Source organism: Oreochromis aureus, linkage group 15 (genome assembly GCF_013358895.1).
Source record: "Oreochromis aureus strain Israel breed Guangdong linkage group 15, ZZ_aureus, whole genome shotgun sequence".
Lineage (NCBI taxonomy): Eukaryota > Metazoa > Chordata > Actinopteri > Cichliformes > Cichlidae > Oreochromis > Oreochromis aureus.
The window spans coordinates 4,451,222-4,478,976 of record NC_052956.1 but is presented as its reverse complement, the minus strand read 5'-3'; the positions used below and the strand labels follow the sequence as shown (position 1 = coordinate 4,478,976).

At 40.3% G+C, this 27,755-nt stretch overlaps 1 protein-coding gene across 3 annotated transcripts in view; it reads right to left on the bottom strand.

Annotated features, from left to right (window-relative positions):
• The window catches only part of LOC116332300 (1-phosphatidylinositol 4,5-bisphosphate phosphodiesterase beta-1), a 118,053-nt gene that overhangs the window by 19,471 nt on the left and 70,827 nt on the right, over positions 1-27,755 (bottom strand). For all 3 annotated transcript variants that reach the window (XR_005608352.1, XM_031755214.2, XM_039598797.1), the window contains exons 8-24: positions 25,281-25,381; positions 24,386-24,552; positions 17,534-17,680; positions 16,162-16,319; positions 12,982-13,064; positions 10,842-10,926; positions 6,290-6,464; positions 4,429-4,515; positions 3,910-3,980; positions 3,593-3,689; positions 3,419-3,503; positions 2,730-2,854; positions 2,466-2,620; positions 2,222-2,386; positions 1,704-1,803; positions 1,049-1,153; positions 847-962 (exon numbers count right to left, since the gene is read on the bottom strand). Coding sequence is in view for 2 of the 3 variants with exons in the window: in XM_031755214.2 (XP_031611074.1) it covers positions 847-962; positions 1,049-1,153; positions 1,704-1,803; positions 2,222-2,386; positions 2,466-2,620; positions 2,730-2,854; positions 3,419-3,503; positions 3,593-3,689; positions 3,910-3,980; positions 4,429-4,515; positions 6,290-6,464; positions 10,842-10,926; positions 12,982-13,064; positions 16,162-16,319; positions 17,534-17,680; positions 24,386-24,552; positions 25,281-25,381 (2,022 nt within the window). In the remaining variant the exon portion in view is untranslated. The remainder of the gene's footprint in view (positions 1-846; positions 963-1,048; positions 1,154-1,703; positions 1,804-2,221; positions 2,387-2,465; positions 2,621-2,729; positions 2,855-3,418; positions 3,504-3,592; positions 3,690-3,909; positions 3,981-4,428; positions 4,516-6,289; positions 6,465-10,841; positions 10,927-12,981; positions 13,065-16,161; positions 16,320-17,533; positions 17,681-24,385; positions 24,553-25,280; positions 25,382-27,755) is intronic.

Below are 27,755 nucleotides of genomic sequence, written 5' to 3'. Positions count from 1 at the left end.
TAAACTCCACTGACTTCTGAGCATCTTTTTAAACAACTTCTGTATTTATGTAAGCCTAAAGCGTCACCCCACCACTATTTGTCTATCACAGGTTTTATCTGTACTTCAATTTTGAAATTATTTTCATCAGCACTGTAGGAAGTATTCCAGTGCTTTACTGTTGCTCTTTTACTTGAGTCACAATACATCACAAAATCATTCAAAACACTGTAAACAACAGTTAAACACACAGACGTGTATTTAAGATATCATTTAGGTAAAACTATATAGATACTGTTAGGATTTAATGTACTTTAAGGCTGCCCTATTTCCTAAAAACATCAGGCAAATAAAATAAAGCGTTCCCTGAGAATCAGTGGTAATATATGCCGGGGGTGATTTGTGATATCTAGCAGATCGATGCCATATTAGACTTGATGCTGCTGCAATTACGCTACAGCTGTGGTTGGAAATACAGTCTTTCATGTCCCAAACAAAGTCTGCTGACAGTATCTGTGTGGACTTGTGGTGCTGTGCTTAATAAGCCATTATTTTACTTCACTAGTGCTATTAGATGGCTGTGGGTTTCAAAGCACTTGCGATGGTATTAAAGAGCCTTTTATGTTTTTCTCTTTCTAAATTGTTTCTGCTCTCTTTATCTTCTCACCTTCCCCATGATATATTTTGACTTCTTAACCAGATTCTTCCTCATAATGAGGAGAGTGCCCATCTGGATGAGGGACCGCTCATCTCATCAGCCACTGATTAGTGGCCTCGAAGCTTTTTACGCATGAACACAAAGAGTACAGAGGAGAGACACATCTTGGATGACCTGTGATGCAGAGAGAACTACAAACACACACAAACCTCTTTGTCACCCTCCTCCTCCCCTCCCTCTTCCAAAGTGAGAGCAGCCAGCTGATTGGCTCTTTGCTCCATCAGGTTGACATAGCGGATTGGATTGGACAAGGCTTCAATGACGTCTGAGGACAGGGAAGAAAAGAGTGATGATGAAAAAACTGCATTTCTTTTACTTTTTTTCGTCTTTTCTTGCAATCACCTGACTTACCTGCAAATGTGTCTGGGACATAGTCCTTTACTTCAACATACACAAACAGAGCAGGTAACGTCAGGGACTGGTTCTTCTCGTTCCTCAGACTGATGTAGTGATAACCTGCAAGGTTTGAGTCAGGTTTAAATTCTGTCATTCCAGAAACAAGAGTTTTACATCAAAGCAAAGAATAGCTGGACCGATACTGGTTTCACAGATTTCCCTATAACTGTTACATGTAGTTATTTATGAGTCCTTACTGAAACAATATGACAACGCAGTTAAAATAAACTTCTTCTATTGTCACAACAAGACGTGCATTACTTGCTCCAAACAAAGTGCCAACATGGAAGTTGTAGAGTGGCCTTTGGTCGAACAACTATGCAATATCAACAGTCATAACATGGTTGGCTCTTTTTAAATTTGCATTTATCAGCTGTTCTAAAATCAGATACTGATATATCAGTAAACAGCTGATATCGGCATACCAACAAATTGGGGCAGAAATATCGGTCAGGGTCTAGAGCAAAGCAAAGCTTATGCAAATGTTTCATGATTTATCAAACTGTATTATAATTATATAAAGTCTAATATAAGTTACTTTTGTTTTGATATTGACAAACTGCCAAACCTATGTGTGAAATTACGCTGAATAAGTGCAAAGTTTTGTCACCTGGACGGATGGCTGACACAGGAATGATGCGGTGTCCGATAAACTTCCCTCCTTCTTCAAACACTGCTATCCTCAGAGATGCTAGCGTGGGCAGGACAACCTAAGAATAATATTACGAATGGGAATAAAACACACAAATTGTTTTTACTGTTATATTATTGACTGGAAGCAGATGGTCAAGACTAAAGCAGCCAACCTCTTTTTTTAACAGTGGCTTTGCTGCTTAAATCCATAGGTAGAAAGCTGAATATGAATGCGTTAGCACTTTAATTATCTAAAGATGTCAAAATGGAAATTAAATGACACCCCGGGTTTTTTGTCAAGCCTTATGACATATAGCCATTACAGCTACCTATCTGCATATTGATAGCCACAGTAGTCAAATCCCTTGAGTGAATTAGTAGATAAGTTAAACAGAATGAAAAAGGATTGATGGACTGTACACCAAGAACACTGCATATACAGTCTATGATTGGAACTAATGTTACCACTGCGTGTGTACAAGGCCATAGTTTCACCTTCTTAAAAACAATGGCTTCCTCTTCCCAGACAGGGTTGATGGCATTGCCCTGAGAGGTCTTGGTCTTGAATGCTTTTCTCTTTGTGTCCACTGGTAAACCAAACATGTCGATCTCCACGTATGTGCCCACTTTCTTATCTGACAGGAACTGGCCTGAGATGATCTGGAAGGAAAAATGTAATTATACAGAGAGAAAGCTACACACACACACGTACACACACAAAACACAAACATAAACACACCTTCACAGACAGTGTGTTGGCTACTATCCCATCCACTGTGCTCTCAGTAAATGGGTCAAAGTGCTTATCCGGCCGTCTCATAAACTCTGGTTTCAGTCTGTAGCCACATTTCCCATTGTATTCATACATGCCCAGGTTGAGCTGCATTGATAAATCTGTGGGATGAGGATAGGAACATATTTAAACCTGGACAATCACATAAAAGTGAGAGTGTTTTAGTTTATTCTACAGTGTGAAGGAATGTGTTTTGGGCTGCCCTCTCACCAATAGTCTGGAAATTGAGAGCCACCAGCTGACAGCCTGCGTTCCAGAACAGCTGAGGGTTGTAGTTGGATGAATCCACTCGAGTGCCTTTAGGGTAGATCCTGCTCAGCTGCAGCTTGTTGTATCTGAACAGAGCTTGTTAAGGGCGAGACTGCATGACCTGCATCTGAAAATACTTTCTAAGTGATGCTACTAAACATCTGCTGGGATTACTACACAAACGCTATAATCCACAGAAGCAAGGTAAGGAAAAAGCTAAAAGGAACACACTCAGCCTCTGTCTACTATGAAGGAGTAAAATGAGGCTGAAATAACAGGCTATTCTTCAGTTCATCTATGGTTGAAACATCTATGCTCATCTACTCTGAGCTTTTCACCCATCAGCTCCAAAAAATGAGCCCAGACACTCTTCAGAAGAATTTCATTCATTCTCTTGTAACTGTGGGTAGTGATTATTTTTTCAGTCACTGCCTACAGCTCATGACGTTCTCTACACCACAACAGACATAAATATCCCTCTCCTTTATCACTGCACTTGTGAGCAAGACCTCAAGGTACTTGGAGTCCCCCACTTGAGGCAACAACTACATCCTCACCCAGCTGAGAACCACGGCATCAGACACTGAAGAGCAAATTCTTATCTTAGCAAGGACAGAAAGAGAGATGCTTCGGTATAACCATAAGGATACTCCACAAACTCTACAGGAGATTTGGTCAGCTGCTCTAAAGCTTTGGTCTCGACAAAGGATGACATCTGGAAGCTTCGATTGATCTCTGTGGGTTGAGAATGGTATAAAATTGTCAGCTTATCTAATAGTGATCTGTTTGTTGCTGCACATTCAATATTCATTGTTGTTACTGACTTTTGGAAGCCTCAAAGCTGTTAAATTTGACAGGTTGGATGTAGATGACCAAGTTGGACATTTCCTCTGTAGCGAATGCCTCACTGCCTGCTGTGCCCTACACATGGAAGCATACATATTAAAAAACATACAAATACAAAGCAGCAGAAAGATTACCCAAAAAGAATCCTTCTACAAAGGGTTTATTGATTTTGGAGACACATGGTTTGGAGACATGATCATACACTAGAGGACAACCTCAGCACATATAGCCTAAACAGTCTGTTTCCATTATGACCAAGATTTGAACTGATGGCTGTCTCCTGTGAGATACCCACCTCATCCATTGATCCCTTTTTACAGTCATCATCATCATCATCTTCATCCTCGCTTTCGGCCTCCACTTCACCTAGAACGCATGGCACAGACAGGATAGCAGAGAAATGCATGAGACAAAGCTGAAATGAGTGTAAATTGAATTTTTATTTCTGCCAAATCAATGCAAACGTTGCACAAACACGAACAGAGCCGTCTGTCTTTAAATGGTCTTCATTTACAGCCCACGACTGCCTCCATTACATTTAAAACAGCGACACAAGTAAGACCCATGCTGGCAGGTCCTAATTTATTGGCGCTCGTAGACAGAGGAAATGAATTTCAATATTGTTTTCGTTGAGCTGACCCAGCCTCTGCACCCACATAATGAGAGATCTGCTTAAGATTTCCCACTGAATCGGAGGTCGCACTGACAGAGGAAATTGATTTTAACGGTGTAATTGTCTGACCTATAGCTTCTGTGCCAGCCTAATGAGGGCTCTACTAAAGATTTAAGTCTCCATCTGAGGTCATGGACTCACCAATAGACTTTCTGCCCTGTGGTCTCAGTGTAAGCTCAGTACCATCAGAGGGCTGTGTGGAATCTGCCACTTCCTCTTTGGTGGAACCTGCGATTTAAAAACAAAGCACTCACTGAGGATCATCCTCATATTTTTCAGTTCAAGGTTTACTGTTTGGTTTACTCAGTAAATCATCTCAAAAACAAAGGTTATTTTACAAGGTGTATACCAGTTAAAAAGGACTCCTGACTGCTAACTTGTACTGCTTACTTTCCCACACCAGGGGGCAGTGTGTTTTAGCCTTTAGAAGAGCTTGAAGCTCAACAATCAGGGCAGACTAAAGGTGACATATTGCTTGGTCCACTGGAATATGTAGACGGATGTTAAATAAATAGACAAAACAATATAAAGTTTTTAAGTCAGATGTCGGCCCACTGCCTGCCACCAGAGCTCCAGTTTGCTTCATATTGATTCTCCCAGACTCTGGACCCTGGTGTTTTTAAGATGATGGTGGTGAGAACTGTCTAACATGTCAGTCCATGTTAGACTTAAATGATTCAAATAATTTCCATACTTATCAGGATAGAAGTGACTGATTACAGGACCATGGATAGCCAGCAAAATGTGCCCTAGACTCTCACTGTGGGGGCCAAGGGTTCGTGTTTCTCCTTTAATTTCTCACTCCTTTGTAACAACCAAATGATACACATAACATAACTACAGCCAATCACACGGCAGCAACTTGATACATTTAGGCATATAGATGTGGCCAAGATGACATGTTGAAGTTCAAAATGAGCATCAAAAAAATGATTTAAAAGACTCTGAACCTGGGTCAGACAGGCTAGTCTGAGTATTTCAAAAACTGCGGATCTACTGGGATTTTCCTACAAAACCATCTCTAGGGTTTATGGAGAATCCATATTCATCAAAACATTCATTGACCCAGGTTGTCTTGAACATGTCTACATGCAGCAAAGCATTGAGTTGCTGCTAAAAAGAGGAAATATCCAGTCAGTGGCAGTTCTCCGGGAGGAAATGCCATGTTGATGCTAGAGGTCAGAGCAGAATGGACAGACTGCTTCACGCTGATTGGATGGTGTCAGTAACACCGTCATAACCAAGGTATGCAGATGAGCATCTCTGAACGAGAAACACATCGAACCTTAAAGCTGATGGACAGCAACACACACACCGCACACATCTTATCAGCCAAGAACAAGAAACTGAGGCTACAATTCACACGGACTTGCCAAAAGTGTACAATAGAAGATTTGAGTTTCGATTTTTTCTTGTGGCTGTCAGCTGGTAGAGTCAGAATTTGGCATAAACAACATGAAAGCATGGATCCAGACTGCTTGTATCAACGGTTCAGGCTGGGGGTGTAATGCTGTGGGGGATATTTTTTGGCATACTTTGAGATCCCTTAGCACCAAAGCTGACCTGTTGCTGTTGCGAGTGCGTATGTAGTACACAACTGAAAAGGAAAACGTATGAACAAATAGGACTGATATTAGGCAGTTACAGCAAAAAGCAGAGAGCGTTTTATACACACACACTCACACACAACTGGCCAAAGTTTACGATGCCCCGGTTTAAATGTATAATGCCTGCAGGGAGTGCATGCAACAGCAAATAATACCTTCAGCTGATGGAGAGGGCCATGAAAGTGATGAATGTTAAACAATAGCACTGTTTTGCTCCAGTGATTCAGTTTCTGGACAGCACAGAGCTCTTGGTCCACAGTACAGAGGGACCCAGATGGTTAGGCTAGCTTTTACACATCTGAAATATCATAACTCAGTGAGCCCAGTGTGATTTGATGGCTTTGTTAGTGGAATTTGTGCGTGTGTGTGTGTGTGTTATATTAAAGGTGCAGTACCTGCGCTTGGGGAGGAGGGCTCACACACACTGGAAGAATCACTGCAGGTGTTAGAAACCTGCTCAGAGAGTTTTTTCTTTGCACTTCCACTTGTCTTGTGGTGTTTCTTTTTGTTTTTCACCAAGATCTTCCCCATCAGCTCCATCGGGCTGGGCAACGGCACACCAGACTCCAACTAGAGGGAATGTGGAAGGAGAGAGATGCAGTTATAGATACAAAAAAAAAGCAGGTATAGATGTATGAAAGATGCATTCCTGCATTAATAATTTCAAATATATTGGATGATGAAAGAACATGAGTTATTTTTCCTGATTAAAATGGTAAATATAGATTTGAGCAAGAGCAAATGCTCCAAAATGCTAATTTATGGGTAAAGATTGCTACAGTGCAATCACAGTTAAGCTGTTTTTTGTTCCTTTTTTTGACAAAGTAGCTAATTACCAGATGAAAACACTTAAGTTGTTTACTGGAGTGTGCCACTTAAAATGTAAATTTGTGGCTATTACTCTTTTCAAATCCTCTATGAAAGATTTTGCTGGTTAGATGGAGCTGGTTAGTAAAAAATGACTGTTTCTGCTGTGAGCGTTATAAACTCAGCTGATGTTACAGCTGAAAAATTCTTCGCTTGCAACACTTTAATCAGCTTCCTGCAGGGAAACTAAACATTAAACACAAACGCACACTCTCTCAAATGAGCTGGACAGAAAGTCGCTACATCTCCAATTTATTTATGGGATACGCTGCTTTCGGATCACAGTGTTTAGGGATATTAATATTTCACTAATGAGCAATTCACCAGTGGTGCAGAATAAACACACACGTACATGCTCAAACTGCTGTGTTTACAACATATCAACTATAAACATAACCTCACTTAAACATTTCAAACTTTTACTTGAGCAACTTGAGAATCAAGAGCAACAAAACAGTGATTCATACACCAACTAATGCCAAGATTTTCCTTCTTGTGACCTATTTTCCGCACACGTCTATCTACGCTTTGCTAATGTTGCTGTGGGGGAAATCTTACGACAAAGATTAGCCATCCTGTTTGCATTCACCTCACTGACAGTTACCAGGGAGGAAAAGCAAAATTGGATGGGGCAAGTAATCCTGATTGCACTCAAATGCACCGCACAAAGCCTAATGAAATAAACTCAATCAGGGTTTCCCCCCAAATGCCGAAAACAATTATGCTCAGCTGTGATAAGAAAGTGAAAAGTTCCATTTGGCCACCCTTAACCACTTTCAAGCCTCAGTATCATACCAGTGGTAAAGTGAAAAAGTGTTTCCTTGTTTTGTTGCTTCATACGGCTTATCTGCTCCACGACATTTCAGAGCAACGGTTGTGACGTTTAATAAGCTAAATTTAACTGTTTCAAATTTTCAGTGAAGTCCTTGTACCTAAACCATTTTCAGTATTTTGCTTGTTACGTTTACTTGTTATAAGACATATGAAGACATATGAAGTGAAGGGAATAGTCTTAGCATTTTGTTCCAAGTGCATGCTGGGTATGATAAGATGTAACATAAGAAAGGGAAGCAAGTTTTTTTGAATTGGGTCAAATTGTTCTTCAAAATTTAAGCAAATGTTTTAAAATTTGCACGATCTGCACAGTTTTTTCCTCAGAATGTGTAAATTTACTATTAATACTCAAAGTGCTAAGAAGAAGTACAACTTTGTTAATAAGTATCTTTACACTGAGGGACTGTGAGTCTTAAATCTTTTAAAAATTTTTGCTTTCTTTTTAACAGGGGATGAACTTTTCCATGTTCGGATCTCTATGTTCAAACAATGTGAGCGGAAGACGGAGAGGAATGCTGCATGACCAGCAAGTGCATGTTAGAGGAAGTAATTAAGTCTTTGTTATGTAAAAGTGTTTTAGCTTCAGTTTGTGGGATATTGTTATTTATTTTGCTCGCCTTTGCAGCTCCAACAGTTTATAACTTTTGCATCCACATTATTCTCAATCTGGCCTGCTTATGTGTGTGTGTATATCTCGCCTTGCCAGTTACAGTCTGTCTGCAGCTTAAAACTAAGCCCCAACAAGATTAAACAAACTGCAAGACAAATTGTTTAATTCCTTCAAATATCTCATATATTTTATGCAGTTACAATGAAAATGTTTTTTGCCAACACAGTCATCGTCAGCATAGTGAGAAAAGCAAGAAAACGTGGAGAACAAACGATGAATCAAGCTTTCAAACTGTTTTGTTTTTAGTTTGAAAAGAAAAGAAAATCACGCGATTGACAGTTTTGTAGAGTGGAGATGGAGTAGGAGCCCAAGTTTCTAAGAAAACTTTAATCCTCTTAATTCTCACTCTAGGTTGAGCTGGATTTCATCTAGCTGCATTACCCTATCTGCCCCGGTCCCTGTGGGCTTATCAGCCTGATATCCCTTTCGATACGCTGTATACACAGCTGACTCAATGCCAGATGGGAGTGACTGTCATTGCTCTCACCTTTCCTAGATATTACATGCTCAGTGGTAGAAAGCTCATTCCTCAATGGCACTTTCTCTTTCCATCTTTCTAAATTCTCCCTTGGTGTCTGTCTCCTCATATCTCTCCCCTTCTCCTTCCCTCTGCCACTCCATTCAAAAGGCTTCTCCCTGATAATACTTCAATGTCAAATCCAGTCAGAAGGCTGTAATTCTCAGCGGGCTGTGACTCTGGCAGGCAGCAGTGCTGGAGGAGCTCCCTGCGTGTGTGAGATAATTCTGCATCTTACTGCTGCTGGGAACTTTAGCTGCTCCACAGTGTTGTGCCAAAGGGAATAACGTCATCCCAGGAGAATGACGCGAGAGGAGTAAGTGGTACATTAAAGTACATATATGTGCAGAACTGTTTGCGAGGCATGTTTTCATGTACGCGCTGTGAGAAGTGCATAAAAGTCCATGCGAGAGTTTGTGCAGCAATTGTCTACATTTGCCTCACGTAAGAGCCTGCGTCATTACACACAAAGACGCCTTAGGGAGGGAAAAAAGAAGTTTGGCCACAAAGGGACAATGGAAGCTTTTAACTGGTAGTCATGGCAACAGAGGAAAGGCCTGTCTGAGATAAAGGACTGCCAAGAAAAGCCACGTTTAGATTACAGCGGAAAATGCTTCCTTTTAATCTTAAACGGCTTTTGTTTGCAGTCTCTGCTGTGATAACACAGAGGTGATAGGGAGGAATAAGCATGATTGCGGGATGATTCGTTAAAAGTTAGCCTCCACGGCTATGTGCGTGTTGAAGAGAAAGTGAAAGTGACTGAGGGTTCAATGAAAAACAACAGCGGCAGGATATTTTGCCAGGTGCCAAAGGTCACATGGTGTTATGTGTGAGAAAGAGACAAAGAGACGAAAAAAAAGAAGCACACATATACATATATATATATTTATGTTTCAAGTCAAGACTAATTTTGCTTAGAAAATAAGAAACAGGTGCACTGATTTGTTGAAGCGTCCATTCATGGAAATACAGTATATAAGGCAAACAACAAAGTTTAAAGTCAATATTTGGTATGACCATGTTTATTCTTCAACACAGTCTGAACTTTCTTAGGCAAGCTTTCCTGTCAACAAAAGGCTTCTCGAAGGACATTCGAAGCTCTTCTTTGGACGTTGGCTGCCTTCGATAATGTTGAAACAGTGTGCTATCTGTTGCTATTCAGACACTTTCCAGATGGTATTGGAAGATGATCCTTTTCTGCATTCACAACTCCATAAATTTTGACAAGACCTCCAACACCACTGGCTGAAACGCAACCCCAAACAATTTACAATTTGAATTTTTCACTCCATAAGGCCAGTTGCCACTGATTTCTAGTCCAGTTCTGTTGTTTCCCTTAAGAATGGCTTCTTGACAGTCACCCATACACTGGGACAGTTTCTGATGAAGCTTCAGTGACCAGTAGATGGATCAACTAAAGGTCCAGATGCATCTCACAGATTCTGTCGAAATGTTTTATCTTTGGTACTTTTCATAGATTTAACTAGAGAAAATGGAACAAACTATGTGTTTTGCAACAGGTTCCTAGTGACAAAGTGCCTAAGGATACCATTTAAAACTGATTCTTTGACAAGTTATCTGTATGTATCTGTATGTGCAGACAAAACACTGGTTGGTCTCTTGAGTTAGATGACTTTTTTTATGCTTGAATGATTTGTGGGTCAGCATTCAGTGGAAAAGCAGCCAATGACCAAAACCAAGCTTGGAGCACTAGTGGTCAAGTCTCTTTAGAAGCAAAATATGAAGCAATGAGAGGGACCTCAAGACTTTTTCACAGTACTGTGTGTGTGTGTGTGTGTGTGTGTGTGTGTGTGTGTGTGTGTGTAAGTAACTATGTGAGTTTTTACCTCAAAGAGTACATTTATATGGGCAGCATGGTGAGCAGCAGCGTTCAAGGACATCCATTTCTCTAGTGCACTCATCTGTGTGATAGTATCTTCTGAATGCCTCACTGCTGTTGTATCATATGTGTTCGTGTGTTGGAAAGAGACAGGCAAGTGTGAATGTGAGTGTTAGCACAAGCAAATGTAGCGGGTGCGTGGAGATCTTATATACTCACAGGATATTTCTCCAGAGGTTCTGTCAGTAATGCGTCTCCAAATATTGACCGGCAATACTCAGCCATCTTAGCCTGCTGCTTTGGTCTGGGAGTCATCACACAAAGACACACACACACATACACAATCATGATTTCTCCACTAAATATCAATATCCTGAATATGTATGTTGCCCCAGAGTCCCTTGGTGCCATTAAAGATGAAAGGATTCACCAGAAGCATCTCCCCAGCTCTGCAGATGTTTACACAGTTGATAAAAAACAAAGTGGTTGGTTAGACATATCGACAGTCCTGCTGACGGACAGTCCTCATCAATATGCTTAACAGTATCAACCCTCATTTATGCAAAAATTATATTCACATGCACGCCGTCTATATCCAGTGGATATTTGTTTATGTTCTTCTGCTCTTCAGTTGCGACGCAGATATTTGTCTGTGTCAGTCTGACTTTAATATTTTACTCTGCCGTCTTTTTGCATTTACTGTCTGATTGCAGTCTCATGACTGTTGTCGTGATGTGCTGTCAGTGTGTCAGCAGACAACTGAGCTCATGATGGAGAAGTCCCAGGGAAACCAGTCAGCACATGGATCTCCATAGATTCCTGTTCACACTGACTCTGACTGTTACCATGTAATATATTAGCCTATTTCAAGAAAGTGTTATATATTAGCTTCACATAGTATAATTCATTAAAATATGTGTGGGAAAACAATGCAACTCTTTACTAGAGTCTATAAATATCAGTGAAAGGCAAATCTTTTCCTCAGAAGGTCTAAACTGACTTTGATACAGTAACCAAAGGCCTGACATAGAACAATCAAATAAAAAGACACGCTATAATGAATTATGTTATGTTATGTAGACACAGACATTATGTATGTTACTGAACTTTAAAATATGCCGGCATCATTGTTCTAAAAATCAAAAAGCTTGTAAGAAAATGTTGACTCTTCTGTTATGTAATCAATTTAAATGTGAAATATATTTATATAATACCGAAGGAAGAAAACCTTGGTTAATACTTTATTTATATACAGATTTTGTATATACGCAATGTTTTCCCATACATATCAATTATGTGGAGGGGCTGCCCACGTATATCAGAGACCACCAAGTATATTTCAGAACGTAATCAATTTTCTATTGCGCAATACCTGTGCTCTTATTTTGAAAGTTTTGTCACTGCAAATAAGTTAGCACTAGGCATTCCTGTCTCCTGTTTGCCTGTCGGCAGGCTTTTGTGAGACTCATCTCTGTGTTTAACAGACTCTAACTCCACTGTCTGGAACTGCAGCTGGTAATGGCACCCCTTAATCTCCTCTGAAGACCCTCTGTGAGCTGGAGGAACAGCTGGTTGAAGCAGCTGGAGGAGCAACCTCAGTAGCTCACTAAGAATGGGAGTAGAACGAGGAGTACTCTCTAAAAAGTGAAGATGCTGCAAGTTTGATTCCATCCAAGCGACGGGAAACTCAGAGGAGCAACAGCTTCTTAGTTTTTGCCACAAAGCATATTTCTGCATTATGTATTCATGCAGTTAAGGAAACATGGGTGCAGCTCCTTCCACACGCACCCAGCTCCACCTTTTGACTTTTCAAGGCTTTACTTGTCCTTTAGAGATGTCAGCGGACAGCTTGAGATGGTCCACAGTTCAGTAACTGCGCCCATGTGTCGTACATGAATCCTTTTGAAACGGTATTAAGCATTTTGTTGAATACAACAAATGGAAAACTGCCTGATTTAGTGGAATGCATTTATTTTTAAAAGACTTCAAGTTTCACAGGACACAGTATTGTTGTTACAATGATATATCTGGGATAAATTCCTTACACTTATCTTTACATTTCTATTTTGACCGCTTCCAGCACCCATAATACCAGTGCAAGATTAAACATAGAATAACACCCAAACATCAAGCGGTTCGACAAGAAACTGATGACTCACTTTGACCACGGTAGTCAAATGACTAAGATAGCAAAACATCAGGCTGCCATTGTGTTCGTTCAGCACGAGTCAAAGAACAGAAAGGGCAACAAGGCGATTGTCACATGCTGAATCAACATAGGCAGCGCACATGTAAAGATAATTCTGGCACAATTGGAACCTCTTAAGGCAACAAGGTTAAAAATGTTCAGTTAACTTACGAGTCCACGTGATTCTCGAAGGACAGGATGACGGGGAAAGGCGAGGTCTTGAAGGCACACTCTGCTATAGCTTCAATTACCTCCTAAATACCCAGTCAAACACAAAGAATACAAAATATACCTGTAAATTACAACATAGGCTCAGTGTTGGATCATTATCTAATTAATGTCATACATAATGAAAACACAGGAGTTTGGCAAGAATCACTAAAATGCCCATCAAAGAAAATATCGAAACCTTTTGAAGTCATTAACTACAGTGACATGTTTTGTCTATGAACCTGAATACAACAATGTGAACAAAAATCTCATACAGTAGGTCATCGATTGCAGGTATTTAAATAAATGGGAGCTGAGCGATATCGTTGAATCGTTCCCCAACTCTGCTGAAGACAGTTCAACATCCGATATCAGATTTCTAAGCCACTCATTGTCTGAGTCAATTACACCATCATTAACAACAGTGGCAGTTCAGTAAAAGCCTTCATTTCCTCCAATAAAAATCTTTGTCTGTAACTCAACCCCTTCAATCTGTAGCTCTCTTCCATCTTTTACAACTCTTCTCTTTTTGTATTTCACTCTTAGACTAATTGCATTAGGCTTGTTCTGCTTCTTCTGTTACTTTCATTAGATCTAAATTTCCTCCATCAATCAATTCACCCATTTCTTTCTTCTTTTGTCTTGACACTACTCTGCCCTTAAATTTTCATGCCCTCCTCCTCCTATGAAAGCATCTCGTCGTCAGTTAATTGCCCCTCGGTGCTTCTCTTTTTAGGGCTATTCAGCGCATCCCTGTTTCTTACGATTTGCCATCTGCTCCTTGCATGCCCCACTTTTTGCTTTTTCTATCCCTTCTTCAGTCTATATTTGTCTGTTGAAATGCGTTTTTTTAAATATATATAGTTGTGGTGAGGTTTACTATTGCCCTGATGTCAATCTAAGCAAAGGGAATTTCATTAAATGAATTAAATCAAACAGTTTGTAAACTCTTCTCTTCACTCCCCTTAGTACAGCATTTCCCAGGGAACATTGTTTGTTAGTTTTGACCATGAGCACACTTAGAAGTGTGTCTGCATTTTTATTCTGCATGTATTTATCCATTTTTGTCACTCGACCATTTTTAAGGTTTGCAAAAGAGTAGCAGAACAAGAAAGAACCACAGGTAGCTCCTAGATTAAGAGCTTTAGACACATGGCTGCACGCCTCCAAATCCTCAGACAGATTCTTTTTATTAAAATAATTCAGTTTATTTGGCACCAGTGACCACATGTGTCACCAGATCAACCAAGACTGAAATCTTCCGTAAGTAGGTACAAAATATTGACACATCAATATACTGTATTGCATCCCTGAGGGATAAGTTATTGAAATTTTTATTAGAAAATGCAGGCTGGATGAATCCCCCCCCTCTTTGTGTGGGAGGAAATTGTGGGGAAAAAGTGGACAGACACATCCAGTATCACAGAATCAGTGTGCTGTCTATGCTGCGATCGTGGCTCAAGAGTTGGGAGTTGTAATCGGAAGGTTACCGGTTCGAGCCCCGGCTCGGACAGTCTCGGTCGTTGTGTCCTTGGGCAAGACACTTCACCCGTTGCCTACTGGTGGTGGTCAGAGGGCCCGGTGGCGCCAGTGTCCGGCAGCCTCGCCTCTGTCAGTGCGCCCAGGGTGGCTGGCTGTGGCTACAATGTAGCTTGCCATCACCAGTGTGTGAATGTGTGCGTGAATGGGTGAATGACTGGGTATGTAAAGCGCTTTGGGGTCCTTAGGGACCATAAAGGCGCTATATAAATACAGGCCATTTACCATTTACACCTACAGGCCAGTGGACACTCTTTCAATGATGAGGATGTAACATCCTGGACAGGGAGGAACGCTGGTTTGAGCGCCGAGTCAAGGAGGCCATTTACATGAAAAGGGCTCGTTGTCAGCTTTCTGGAACGGGGAGGCTAGCATATTTAATCTGCTTGCAATAAGTAACTGTGACAATATCTGGAATAAATAAGCACCTGTTTGAACATTTTTGTGTGTTAGAGCTCTGACTTCAGCTCAGGAGATGAGGCGTGAAGTGAGGAGGGAGAAGATGACTTTTTTCCAGATGCCGGTGTTGGAAACCATCCTACCCATTGTTTCTGCGCACAACACAAAACCCAAATTTACTTCAATGGAAAAACACAAAATTGGTCCAAAAACCTCTCATGTTTTTCAGCTATTGTGAATATTTATTGTAGGACGGTTTTTCACTTGTTTTGTGACGGGACCCCTTGATTAATGGTTAGGGTTATGGTTAGTCAGAAGTCACCGTCAAATAATCATACGGGTAGGATGACTTGCCAAAGTAGGACGGTTTCTCAGAACACTGGTTAGTTGTCTCTTTCCTTTGCGTTTTCACTTGTTTTGTGACGGGGACCCCTTTCCAGATGATAAATTATAGGTATGATGGTCATATTTTGAATCTGAAGGTGCAGACACAAATTAAAATGTCCTTCCACGGCATGTGAATGCCTGTGGGTTCTACCTTCTTCAGTATCTGCTGTTGTTGCGCTGCTGAGTTTGCATCTTTTGCTGTGAAGTACACAGTATGTGACCGGTCTGTCTCTGCTCTAAAAGATGGCCTACTTTCCTCGGGACAACGTGGTGGCTTTCACAAACCAGATTAGATTAATTCTGAGTTTATGAGAATGGATCTGTTTATTGGAAGATGTAACAACACAGTCTGTACAGTATATTTCTTTTTCTGCTAAAGCTTCTTCATTTTGTTGTAAAACTGAGTACGTTCACATGGCTAACGGCATATTCGTCTGGCCTAAAAGAAGTCTTTGAGAATTTTTTAAAGATAAAATGTGGAGAAATCCTGCATCTAGAATAGTTGAATTCATGCATTTTTTTTTAGAATTTATAAGCTTTTCAGTGTTCTTCTCTTTAGATATTTTTAAACTTTTAATTTAGTAACGGATAAACCAAATTTAACAACACACTGTGTTCTGCTGTTATTTAATTCTAAATTTAAATTTAACAACACAACATTGTTAAATTAACCCTAACACCAAGTTGGGTTAGTAGCAGTGGGTGGATGATCTGTTGAGCAGAATGCCCTTCTCTGAAAACCTGTTTCAGCCCAGCGTTCCCAACCCCCAGCCAAGCCCTTCCTTATATCACCATCACCATCTCTCCTTGTGTTACCTTGAAGGAGATTTCAGTTGTCATGGTGAAGCCATGGGTGATAACAGGCTCTTCTTCTGTGGTGCGACCCTTCCAACAGTCCAGTTCAATGCAGCGGCACCCAGAAAGGAGGACCTGTTTGTACATCTCGACAGAAGAGTTGCCTGCGAGCTGGCCGGCTGCACCGAACACATGAACACACAAACACACAAACAGCTCTTACAGGTATCGGCCAAGTTGATCCAAAAAGAAACAGGATGCCCACAAAAGCACATCCTCCCACTTTTCAAGAGCTCATTAACTGTATTGTTCCTCACATGCAGTAAAAACAATACAACTGTCGTTATCTGAAGCAGGCAAATCTCATCACCCTGTCACCATTAGCGAGGCAATTATCTCTTCACATTAGCAGCATGTTTCCACAATGTAAGTGGAAGTGTGTTAAAGTGAGAGGCAGCTATGTTCCCACTTGGTGTGATGCCATTCATTTACTTCACTCTTTTCTCATTTTTTTCTCGGCTTTTTAAAAAAAAAACATTTTAAATTGACATCTTTAAGCAACTCCATGAGGTGAAATATTTCTTCTAAATTACTTTAATTTTAAAATGTAATTTACGATGGGTCAATAACATGAAATGCTTGTCCTGTTATCAAACTAATGATTCTGCATGGCTCTTTTTGTATGTAAAGTTGTGAAACACAAATGCCTCATGGACAGAAATAGACTCCACATTGCAACACGCGTCTGCTCCCTATTAGAATAGCATGGTATGAGTCACTATGAAAACACCTAAAGAAAAACACAGTTCGTGAGGAGAAAATTAAAAGACCTCGTGTTTGTTTTTCTCGTTTCTTCATTCCACCAGCTATGAGGCTGGGCTATTACAGAAAATTCAATTTTTTCCAATCGCTGCTGAAATCTGATCCACTTCAAAGATTCAATGCTCTTCAGTTCCCCCCAGAATAGATTTGAATAGATGAATTCTAATATCCATTGAAGAGAAAATGGCCTCTCTATTGTGCCAGCCATGCTTGTGCACCACAGGGAGTTACTTTGACTACCAGTCCAAAAAAATATCTAACTCATGAATATCAATGAATCGGGTATCATGGCATGACTTGATTGGATAACCTCTTGAGAAGTAACACAAGAAAGGGAGCTTGATATGAAAGGGTGCATTTGATTGACTGACCCGCGAGGTATAAAGTTGAGTGTATTCACTTCAACCATAATTGTATTTCTAAATGAACGACTGATCTTTTCATTTATGGGAGAATAAAGGATGTCCCTGTGCAATCAGTCAGGAGGAAAATCAAGTTGAATGTGATTGCGCAAGCAGACAGATAGAGCTCCTGGTACGCAGAAGAAGTTTTAACGTGTGTACGTGCTTACCTGTGAGGTATGTGTTGTGTGAGGAGTTGATGAAATAGTGAGAGAGGGGAAAGGTCATGTCTTCACTCTGGTCCAGCTTCTCAGGAGGAATGATGCTGTTCTCTTCTGCATTCAGGTACCTGGTGAAGCCTTCCGCTGAGATCTGACCTGCATGAACACAACAGCAGTCAGCATCCTAAGCTTGAAAACATTTTTTTTGGTTCAAGCGTCCAAATCTAATTGTATTGTGATGTTCTCTGTTTTTCCAGATGGCAACAATTTCCACAAAAAAGACTACAAAACAACAATGAGCTGATTTGCTAACTGTGTGTTTAAAGCTTGATACAGATTATTCTGTACATTGTTCGTTTTCACACCTATAGTTTATTTACTTGGGTCCAAATCAGTTGATGAGTTTGTAGACTTGTGTCTTTTTCCTGTGGTTTGGTTTGTTTTCACACAGAAAAAACTTCTAGTAAACTCCAGGTGAACTCAACTGCGTCACTACAAACCACATGAGAATGCTCACTTCAGTTATTAGTCAGATGAGTCTGGAGCGTTAGGAACAAAAGTAAATAAGGGAAAGGTGTTCTGGACAAATCGATAACACAGAGAAACTCTCTGCGCATCTGTGCTGCTCTGCTGGATCGCAGAATGGAAAGCACACCAGGCTACAGGAAGATGTTTAGGTCACACTCGAAGCGTACACCTGGCGGTTGGGTCAGATTGAGTTTTCACCACAAATGAACCGCTCTGGATTTCTCACTCTCGGTCCAATTCCAAACAAACTCCAAAGAAGTTTGGGATTACCTTGTTCACATCTGCACAAATGAACCGCAACGAGGAGGAAAAAAACCAGAGCAGAAGTCAACTAAAAAGTGCAGGTGTGAAAACACTCCAAAAGCCATGCTGTTCCACGTGCTTCACTGTTCACTGCAGTGATCATCTTATCTGCTTTTTCTTCTTTGAGTCATTTGACTCAGTATAGAACTACCTGCCAAATCTTGCAGTTGTTCTGATTTGAAGAAAATTTGCAGATCCCTAAAGTTTTAGAAAATTATTTAAAAGTTAAATTACAGAATTGTCTCGTTTTTCAGTAGAAATTAATGGGTAAAGGGGCTGAGCGCCAAAGACAGGGTAAGGAAGATGTAAAGTACTACCAGATGGAGTAACATAATGTTGGATTTTAATTTTCTTAATGAGATTTGTCACCGTGTTAAACATTAAGAATGCCTTATCCTTTTAACTGCACAAGCTAAAATATGGTGCGTGGCATATGGTGGCATATGTGTCACAGATTTTTTTCCACCCTTTGCAATGCATTACATGAAATATTTAACAAACTGCAACATAACTGAACATGGCTATGAGAACATTTGAGTGTTTTGTCTGTCACTTTTTATAGAAACATTATTTCCACATTTCAAATGGAGGTGAATGGATTGGAATCCCCGTTCACCTGTGACTTTAATAAAAGAAAAGCCACTTTTGTTTTCTGTAAACGTGTGCCTGCATTTTTCTCCACCTTTAACCTCCTAAGACCCAAACTCTTTCATGGCATGCATTTTTAATTTCTCTTTGCTATTTGGGCTGATTGGGACCTGATGAATGTAAAAACAAAGAATTACATAATTTTTTAAACCTGCTTTAAATTTCGATAGAACAGTGCCAGTATAATGTCCTCGTAAGTGGAAATCAGGCCCTTGTAGAGCCAAATTTGGTATTTTGGTCTAGACAACCCGAAATGTGATGTCCACATATGTGGACGCCAGGTCCTAGGAGGTTAAAGCATTACAGTGGGTGTATTGAAAAAGCAGGTGTGAGACTGATGGTAAATGACTTTCTTTCGTTTCATTTAGGGAAACTCGTTGTTTGCTGAAAGCCTCTGCGGTGAATCCTTTAGGGCTGTCCCTCAATGTTTTCCTACATTTAACTCCAGTTAAATACTGTGTTACAGTACATGCTTCTAATTATGAAAATTCAAGTCTGAAAAGGCTCCCTTTGCTCAGCAGGTAGATTACCATATAAATGTACTTTTCTCCATTTCAGGCTCCACTAGCTTCAGCTAATATTGCTATTATCAATAAGTAATACAGTGATCTGATGGAGCTAAGCTGCCCATGGAGCTGTTCCTTCCTCGCTTTTGATTGGTTGTCACGGTCACTCATGATAAGCTTTGCCTGTTGGCTGCCATCACTCAGCTAATCTTCACTGAATGTGCTTGAGAAAGTGAATAACACTGAATAAATAAGTAATAAGCGGTTGATGAAAAGCTCCACATCTCCATCCACACGAGATCATATTTCCATACGCATTACCATACACATCAAACACCTTGCCTTCATGAATTAAATTTTGAACATATAGTTGCTGCTCAAAGCAAAATACTTCCTCCACCTGCCTACACACACACACACACACACACACACACACTTACTTGAAATTACGCTAAATATGCTAAGTGATGCAAGCTTGACGGGTGCAGCAGGTCCCTCTGGCCACTTTATGCTAATTAATGCGGTGCCGCCCTCTGCAGAGTTGCTGGACTAATTAACGCTGGCTGCTGTCTGTGACATCTGAGCTCTGTCGCACTCAGCGTCTTACTCCCCGCTGACTCCCAGGATCTCCCTTTGCCTGGCTGAGGTCTAACCTTTGTATCACACATTCCGTGCAGACAAAGAGTTTCCCCATCTCTCAAGACATTTGTAGGTCTAACACAGAAAAATTGTGTTGACACGGCTGGGATTGTAATGCAGCCGTACCAGAGTGGGAACATACAAGTGTTACTCTCAAGGTGAAACCTGAGAAGAAATTCTACAAGAAGATTCGAGCCAAGCAAAACTTTAGCCACGGGTCACAATAACGGCTCATACTGAGAGGAGAGGAAACTGGACAGAGAAATGGATTCTGAATTTCACCCGTAAGACTGAAGAGCTTCCTCTCCACCATTCAAGTGAATAAGCCAACTATCCACTCTTGAATTATGAAAAATTCTTGTTTCATTTTGTATTTCATTCATCTTCCTTCAAACGATGTCATAACATCTGAGGGAGCACAGACTGAAACAGTCGCAGACACAGTGATTTAGCAGTGAAGACATGAATGAGAGGTAGAAAATAAAAAAATAAAAATCTCCAAGTCACAAATGGAGAAAGTGAAACATTAAAACGTTTAAAAAAGACAACTCTTCACCATCAATAATACACACATTTCTGGAGCATATTTAGTTAAAGCATATGGTTCTCTGTTTATCCATCAACAGGGGGGCTTTTTACCCCAAGCTAAACACAGACTGCGTGTCTAAAATTTCCATGCCACCTAAAATCCATGTATGTTTTTACGAACGCGAGTGTCCTTGAAAGAGGAGAAAGTATGTTTATGTGTATGTGAATCTGTGTGTGTGTGAAGGTTGCATGTGGAGCTCTGGACCCCTCTGCAGTGCAGATGGCGGCACTTCCTCCGGCTAGATAAATACTTCACGTGGGGAAATCTGTCACTGGGACAGGGAAGGGCATGCTTCCAGAGAGCCTGGGACAGGATGAACACACAACATCACAGTATGAGCACATGGCTGCGATCAGAGTCAAACATTAGGCAGTCAGGATGGATATGTGTGCTTTAAAAAATGACTTTTAACTCATTTAAGGACCCGTGATTTATTCGGTCACATGTGCAAACAAAGTAAAGTAGGCACTTTATTCAGGGGAGATTATTAAAAAGACAAAGCTTCTAGTTTAGTATAGTTTCCATAAAATGTTTAGATAATCATTCTCTTCTTCCACCAAAGAAGAATTCCTGACACAAAAGCATTATTTAATCCTCCAGATCTCCAGCATAATGACAAAAATTATTAATAAGCAGCTTTATATAGAAAAATGCTGTATTCTACTGCTCTGCCATATGGACCCTTCACAAAAACCACCTGTTGTTTTCAAGTATGTTCACTTGACTGCTTCTTATCTTTTTTCAGCGACTACATCGAGGTAACCATTCAAGCCACCGATACTTCTGTCGAATCCTTCACTCAATCCTTTAGTAAAATTTAAATTTATGTCACAGCTGAGCTTATTACAGTTTGATTTGGGGTAGAAGTCACGTGATTTACTGTTAACTTTAACTGCAAGTGCATTTTGTTTTTACAATCATAGATAGGCAAATGTGTTAACCACTACACTAACACACAAAAAGACAAACCTGAAAAAAGAAGATAAGAATTAGGTTCATAGTACCAAAACTCCTGGAAGCTCTGTGATGAATTATCAATCTGTATGAAGCCTAACGCCAACTCCTTCTCCACCACAAGCCTCGTTAAATACGTAGCTAAATCGGGTGGATTGATGACTTCGCAGCTTTAACAGTTTTTGATGTTTTAAGTCCTGAAGGAGAAAATATACTAACAAAAGGTAAACATATAGAGTAAGTAATCTAACTACATCTATAGATGGCATATTCAAAGGCAGCGATTGGTTCGACACTATGGGGAGAAAAATCAACCCAGCATTTTGCTCATAATAAACCGTACACGGCGTACGATAACTCATCCATTTTGGCACACTTGTGTAAGATGCTTTTCTAGCACAGATAAAATTTGAATTGGCAAATATAAGACCTTGCTGCGTGATATCTGGAGTGTGATGTTTTCCAGTACTGGCAGCTCTGGGTCTACTGACACTTGAGACATCATGAAAGCACAGCATGTCCAGGAGTGCTGGCTCACCAAGACGCATCCATCTCATTTCTTTATATATTATTCTGTACCACTCCTAATACTCTAAATATTAAAACTAAAATCCTTCTATTAATTTAGATGGTTGACACTGATATACAATTTAAACATGGGAATGAAAAAAGACGAGCGAGTTTAAACAACACCAACAACATGTTACCACTTAGACAACATACAGGTCACATTAAGCAAATTAGGAAGCCAACACACATAATAAAGTGAAATGATAGCAGATCAAGAAATGGTGCTGAAGTCCTGCACATAAAACTAAAAAATGAACTGTAGGTTTATACGTTTTAGATTTACTGCAGTTTAATCCTTTGAAAGGAACCAGGCAAACTATTTATTGCCCTTTCAATTTTAGGTACAAAGCCTTACATTGTATTACGCAGACAGATACAGACATGTGAAGAAGAAAGCCTTTGCCAGACTCTGTGAAAAACTGCTTCCAGTGAAATTAAAAGGGTAAATAGCACTTGAATAACTGATCATCAGGAAGTGGGAAGGTTTTGGCACTTTGCTGGTCTGGAGCATTCAAATATGTATTAACTCAATGCCACACTCCTCCCAGGAGTGGACATCCCAGCAAATTCATCCCAAGGTCAAACTGTGCAATCTGCAATCTGCAAAAACACAAAATATAACTCTACAGGTCTCAGTTAGCATGTCAAATGTTAAAGGTTATGACAGCACAGATAGAAAAAGACTATCCAAACTGATGTCTTGTTTGGAAAGAGTAGGCAGGAGTCTCTTCTCTATTTAAAGAACATAGCAGCAAAGATTAGGCTTGCAAAGTTGCATCTGAACAAATCAAAGGGCTTCTGGAACAATGTCCTTTTGGACCGACAGACCAAATGTATAGCCATAATGCACAGCACCATGCTCGGCTAACACCAACATGTCACAGAATTTCAGCACAAACACCTCATAACATCTGTCAGCACAGTGGTGGAGGGGTGATGATTTGGACTTGCAGTCATTGGATGGACCGTACATTCCTCTTTACACCAAAGTATTCCAGAGACCAGCTGACTTGCAGCTAAAGCTTGGCCTAAATTAGATCATGCAACACGACAATGATCCCAAACGCAGCAGCAAATCTACAACAGATTGGCCAAAAAAAGAAAAGGTGTTGGAATGGCCAAAGTCCAGACCTCTGGTGAGATCTCACGAGAGATGTGCATTAAAGAATGACTGTAAACTTCAATAAACTGAAGCAACGTTGTGAAAGAGAGAGGGCCCAAATTTCTCCACAACGATGTGAGACTGACAAAGTACTCAAATAATTGCTTGTAAAGGTGATTCCACATCATGGAGTTTCCTTAGTTTTTCATAGGACTCTGTGTAGTCCTGTTAAAATTTCATTTCTCACATGAAACTACAGTGTACTGAGCTCTTTCAGTGACCACAGATATCCTTAATTTAGTCATTAGCTAACAGACACATTGGGCCATATGTTTATTCTTGCAAAGATTTCAGTTTAGAAACAGGTTCAAGCTAGCAGAAAGATTCACTACTCATTCAAAACAGACAGAAAAGCACTGATGAATGAACACGCTGTAAACTGACTCCCAAACACTGGACGCATGCATGCATAACATCTGAATACGTTCAACACTGCTACACGCGTCCTCTCCGCTCCACTTGCTATTTATTCTACTTTGTTCAATACAGTTCATACACACTCTTCTTCTTCTTCTTCTTTCCAAGCAGTGTAGTCGGTTATATAAAATAAAACGTTGGGAAATTTCCTCCAGTAAGTTTAGCACAAGTTTGGAACAGGTGGAACATTTTGGTGGCGGTGATGTGTGTTTGACTGTGTGTGTTTGGTATTTACAGACTCCTTGGCACCCCACTATGTCCCCTCACTTGCAAAAGCTTTGGACACCATCCAGCAGTCTCTATGGCAACACCCCTGCCAAATTTATTGGTGGTAGCGGCTGGAGTGCAGGGTTAGTAGAGGATGACAGTGTAAAAACACACAACGGGCATAATGTACCGGTGTTTTTCCGATAGTTTTTACTATAAATCACTTGCATACTATCATTAAGTCGATCTGTACTAAAAGGTGTTACGTGCATGTCTGTGTACACATAAGCTTGTCAGTGTGCCTGGGATTGTATTTGACAGAAATATGAGCCACTGACCTTTCTGTGCCAGCGAAGCATTGGGTTCATATTTGTCAACCAGCAGCTGGACCTGTTCTGGTTTGAGAGGAGGGTAGAGTATCTCGTTCAGACGAGGGTCTCGCTGTTTACTGTTTATGAACTCTGTCATCTGCTCCACCGTGAGGTATGGTCGACTCTTGGCCCCCCTGAGCAGAGAAAGGAACGGGGCAGAAATGAGAAAAAATTAGACAAACATCTTAAAGGGCTGCTAAGCAAGGTGTGGGTGCAAGGATGGGATTAAAAAATAGCATATGGGGAAATGAAACAAGGAAAAAACGAAGGAGGGGAGGAGCTGTAATTAAAGTGCAAAAAGACGTGGCGAGGCAGAGCGGCAGACATGCAAAACAACAGGATTAAATGTTGTGTTTTGAGTAAATTATGAGAATTCATTAAAAACGCCTTTCGCATCCAAGCCTGTTCGACTAAATTATCTTCCACACATCCTCCTGGCTCTCCTGCTACCTCACTTAACTGTGATTAAAATACAGATTTATGACTTGGAGTAGCATCGGTCGAGCTGGCGTGCTTCCTCGGCTGACGGTCTCAGTCCCTCTGGGCCAAAGGGCAGTTGTACTTCTGCAGCACGAGAGGCCAAACCAGCTAGGCTCGAGAAGCCACAACCAAGGATGTTAGAACACACTTTCCTGGGCTAATTAACGTCTTATAAATGGATAAAAGGATCTGGCTTGAACCTGGGAAACCAAATTTTCCTATTGAGGCCGCTAGTATGAAAAGAACAACAGATGATTTGGGGAAAAAATATATCAATTATGATTTTTTTGACATTTTAAACTGGGAATTCCCATATTCTTTGGAGGTGGAAAAGGTTATTATTACCACACACAGAGAGAACAGAGAGAAACACAGTACTTACACTTCAGAGAAGATATGGTCCAGCTCAGGCCGAGGGCAGATGTTGCTCAGGAACATGCTATAGACCTCTGGAGTGAAGTCCTCCTGGGGAATGGAGTCATTCTGCAGCAGACAAAAGTAACATAGCTGAATAAATTGCAGGCAGTAGCGTTTGGACGTACTGTGGAAGGGCAAAAAAGTGGATTTAAAATGTACAGGCTGATAGATAAAAGATACTTTTTCCACAGTGACAGCTGCTCTGGAGAAGACTTTTCTTGCATGCCTCAGTGCAACAAAACTGTGTTTTTATTAGTTAAATAAAATGCATTTAACTCTATTTTCAGTTTAATGCACTGATCCTAGTGCAGCCTTTACAAAAAGGCAATCTTTCATGTAGCATCTTCTTTATCTATGAGATGCTTACTTGTGTATATCTATGTAAAGTAATGATCCTATGTGCACAGTAAAGTGAATTTTATATTTGTATCATCTTGGGATAAACAGAATTATGTAGTTTAGCCGATTTAGCTTATCTCTACATGTTTTGAAAATCAATCAAATCACTTGTAGCTGTCGCTTAAGAAAAATCTATTTGTAAAAGTACTTCTTGCATAGGGACTATTGAGTGTATATAGTAGTATTTCCTTTTTCAGGACCTCTTTTAGAGTAAGGTTAGACACATAGGAGCAAATATTCTAATTTCTGGAGCTAACCCTGTTGCTTATTATCTGGTTATTTGCACCTCTGAAGTCAGACTTGGTTTCTCATATGACCTGTTCCACTTCTGTTCTTCCATCTTGGTTTAACGAGGAAATATTTTTTTACATCAGGTTGTGATGTCCTGAGAATTATAAATGCAAGCCTCACTTCTGTACAGTTCCTTGTAAGCATGCAGTAGTCAAGTCCTACTTACAGGATAAAAATTTGGCAGTGGATCTTCAGAGTGTTATTGATACTATATCGAAACTGCATCTTTGACTAAAGAACGGTTTGTTTATATGTCATCCTTTGTTTATGAGACCTTTCACAGAACCGAGTCTGCGTTTTTGAAAGTAACAAACAATATTCTGATATTCTGCAGTTTCTGGTTGTGCTGTCTTAGTTCTGTGCAGTCGTGTGCTGCTTTTGACACTGTCAACCATCAGTTACTCATTGAGTGCTTCGAGCACTGTGGAGAAGTTAAGGGTTTGGCTCTTAACCGATTTATTTGATGTAAACACTGTGAATATGTATAGCCATACTTTTTTAGGAACCCGTTTATTCTATTTCATTTTCATGTAAAGAACTTTGGTTTTAAATGTACTTACTTATATCAAACTTTGCCCGCATACTAAGAAATTTCATGTTGTGCAGACTTCCTAGTTAGAGTACTGCTGAGGTAAAGACATCTATCCACCAACCCACTAATGTGACTAAAAGAAACACAGATCTGTCAATCCATCTGCCGTCTTATAGTTGGCCCTCTTGAAGCAATTGCAGAGATGCAAATAATAAACAGCAAATTACTGCTTGCAATTTGCACTTAGCGTCAGGGCTTCTTATAGAGCTATCAGAGGCAAACAGGTATGATAAAGACACAGCGTGCTCAGCAGCAGGGAACAACATTTTGCCAGCAAGAAACAGAGCAGAACCACACAGTGTTAGAAAAGACTGGGAAGGAGGGAGGTGAGGAAGGATGCACAGAAGTAGGGGGATGCAGGTCAAGCCCTGTTGAGACTCAGTGAGTCATTCAAAAGACATTGGTGCGAGCTGGGCTGTGTATGTGCTTTTGCCTGGGAGTGTGTGTGTTTGAGGGATTAACAGCAATACCATTTAGCTGTAATTACTTGTGCAATGGAATAACAGCAAATCCCAGCAGACCTTCATACAGCAATCGGTTTTTACCTCCTGCTCTCTCTCCCTGTGCTAATTATGTATAGCTTGTTCTGACTGTGGGCGTGTGTTTGTATTCCTGTGTGTATGTATAAATATTATATATATATATATATATATATATATATTTTAATTTGATTCGTATTCAGAAGGCATTGATTGTAGCCAGAGTTGGCCACAATTCGCTAATCAGATTAAAAATAATAAGTAGCTATAATCAGCTGAGATTACATTTAAAATCAGGGTGCCATCAGGTCTTATTGTACATTGTCAAAGGTTTTTTTATTGCGTTTTGAATAAATGGTAAATGGACTGATTCTTATATAGCGCTTTTCTACTCTCCCGGAGTACTCAAAGCGCTCTATACAACAGACCCCATTCACCCATTCACTTCTAAACTCAAGGATATTTGGCATGCAGACTGGAGGAGCCAGGAATCGAACCACCAACCTTCCAATCAGTAGCTGATCTGCTCTACCACCTGAGCCACAGCCACCCGTCAAAGACATTTTATTTTACTGGGAATCAGTGTTTCTGGGATTTGATAAGAAAACTGCAGTAACAAAAGAAACTGAAGCCCACTTGTATGCACACAGAACACCTGTGCTTTGCGTCAGGTATGTTA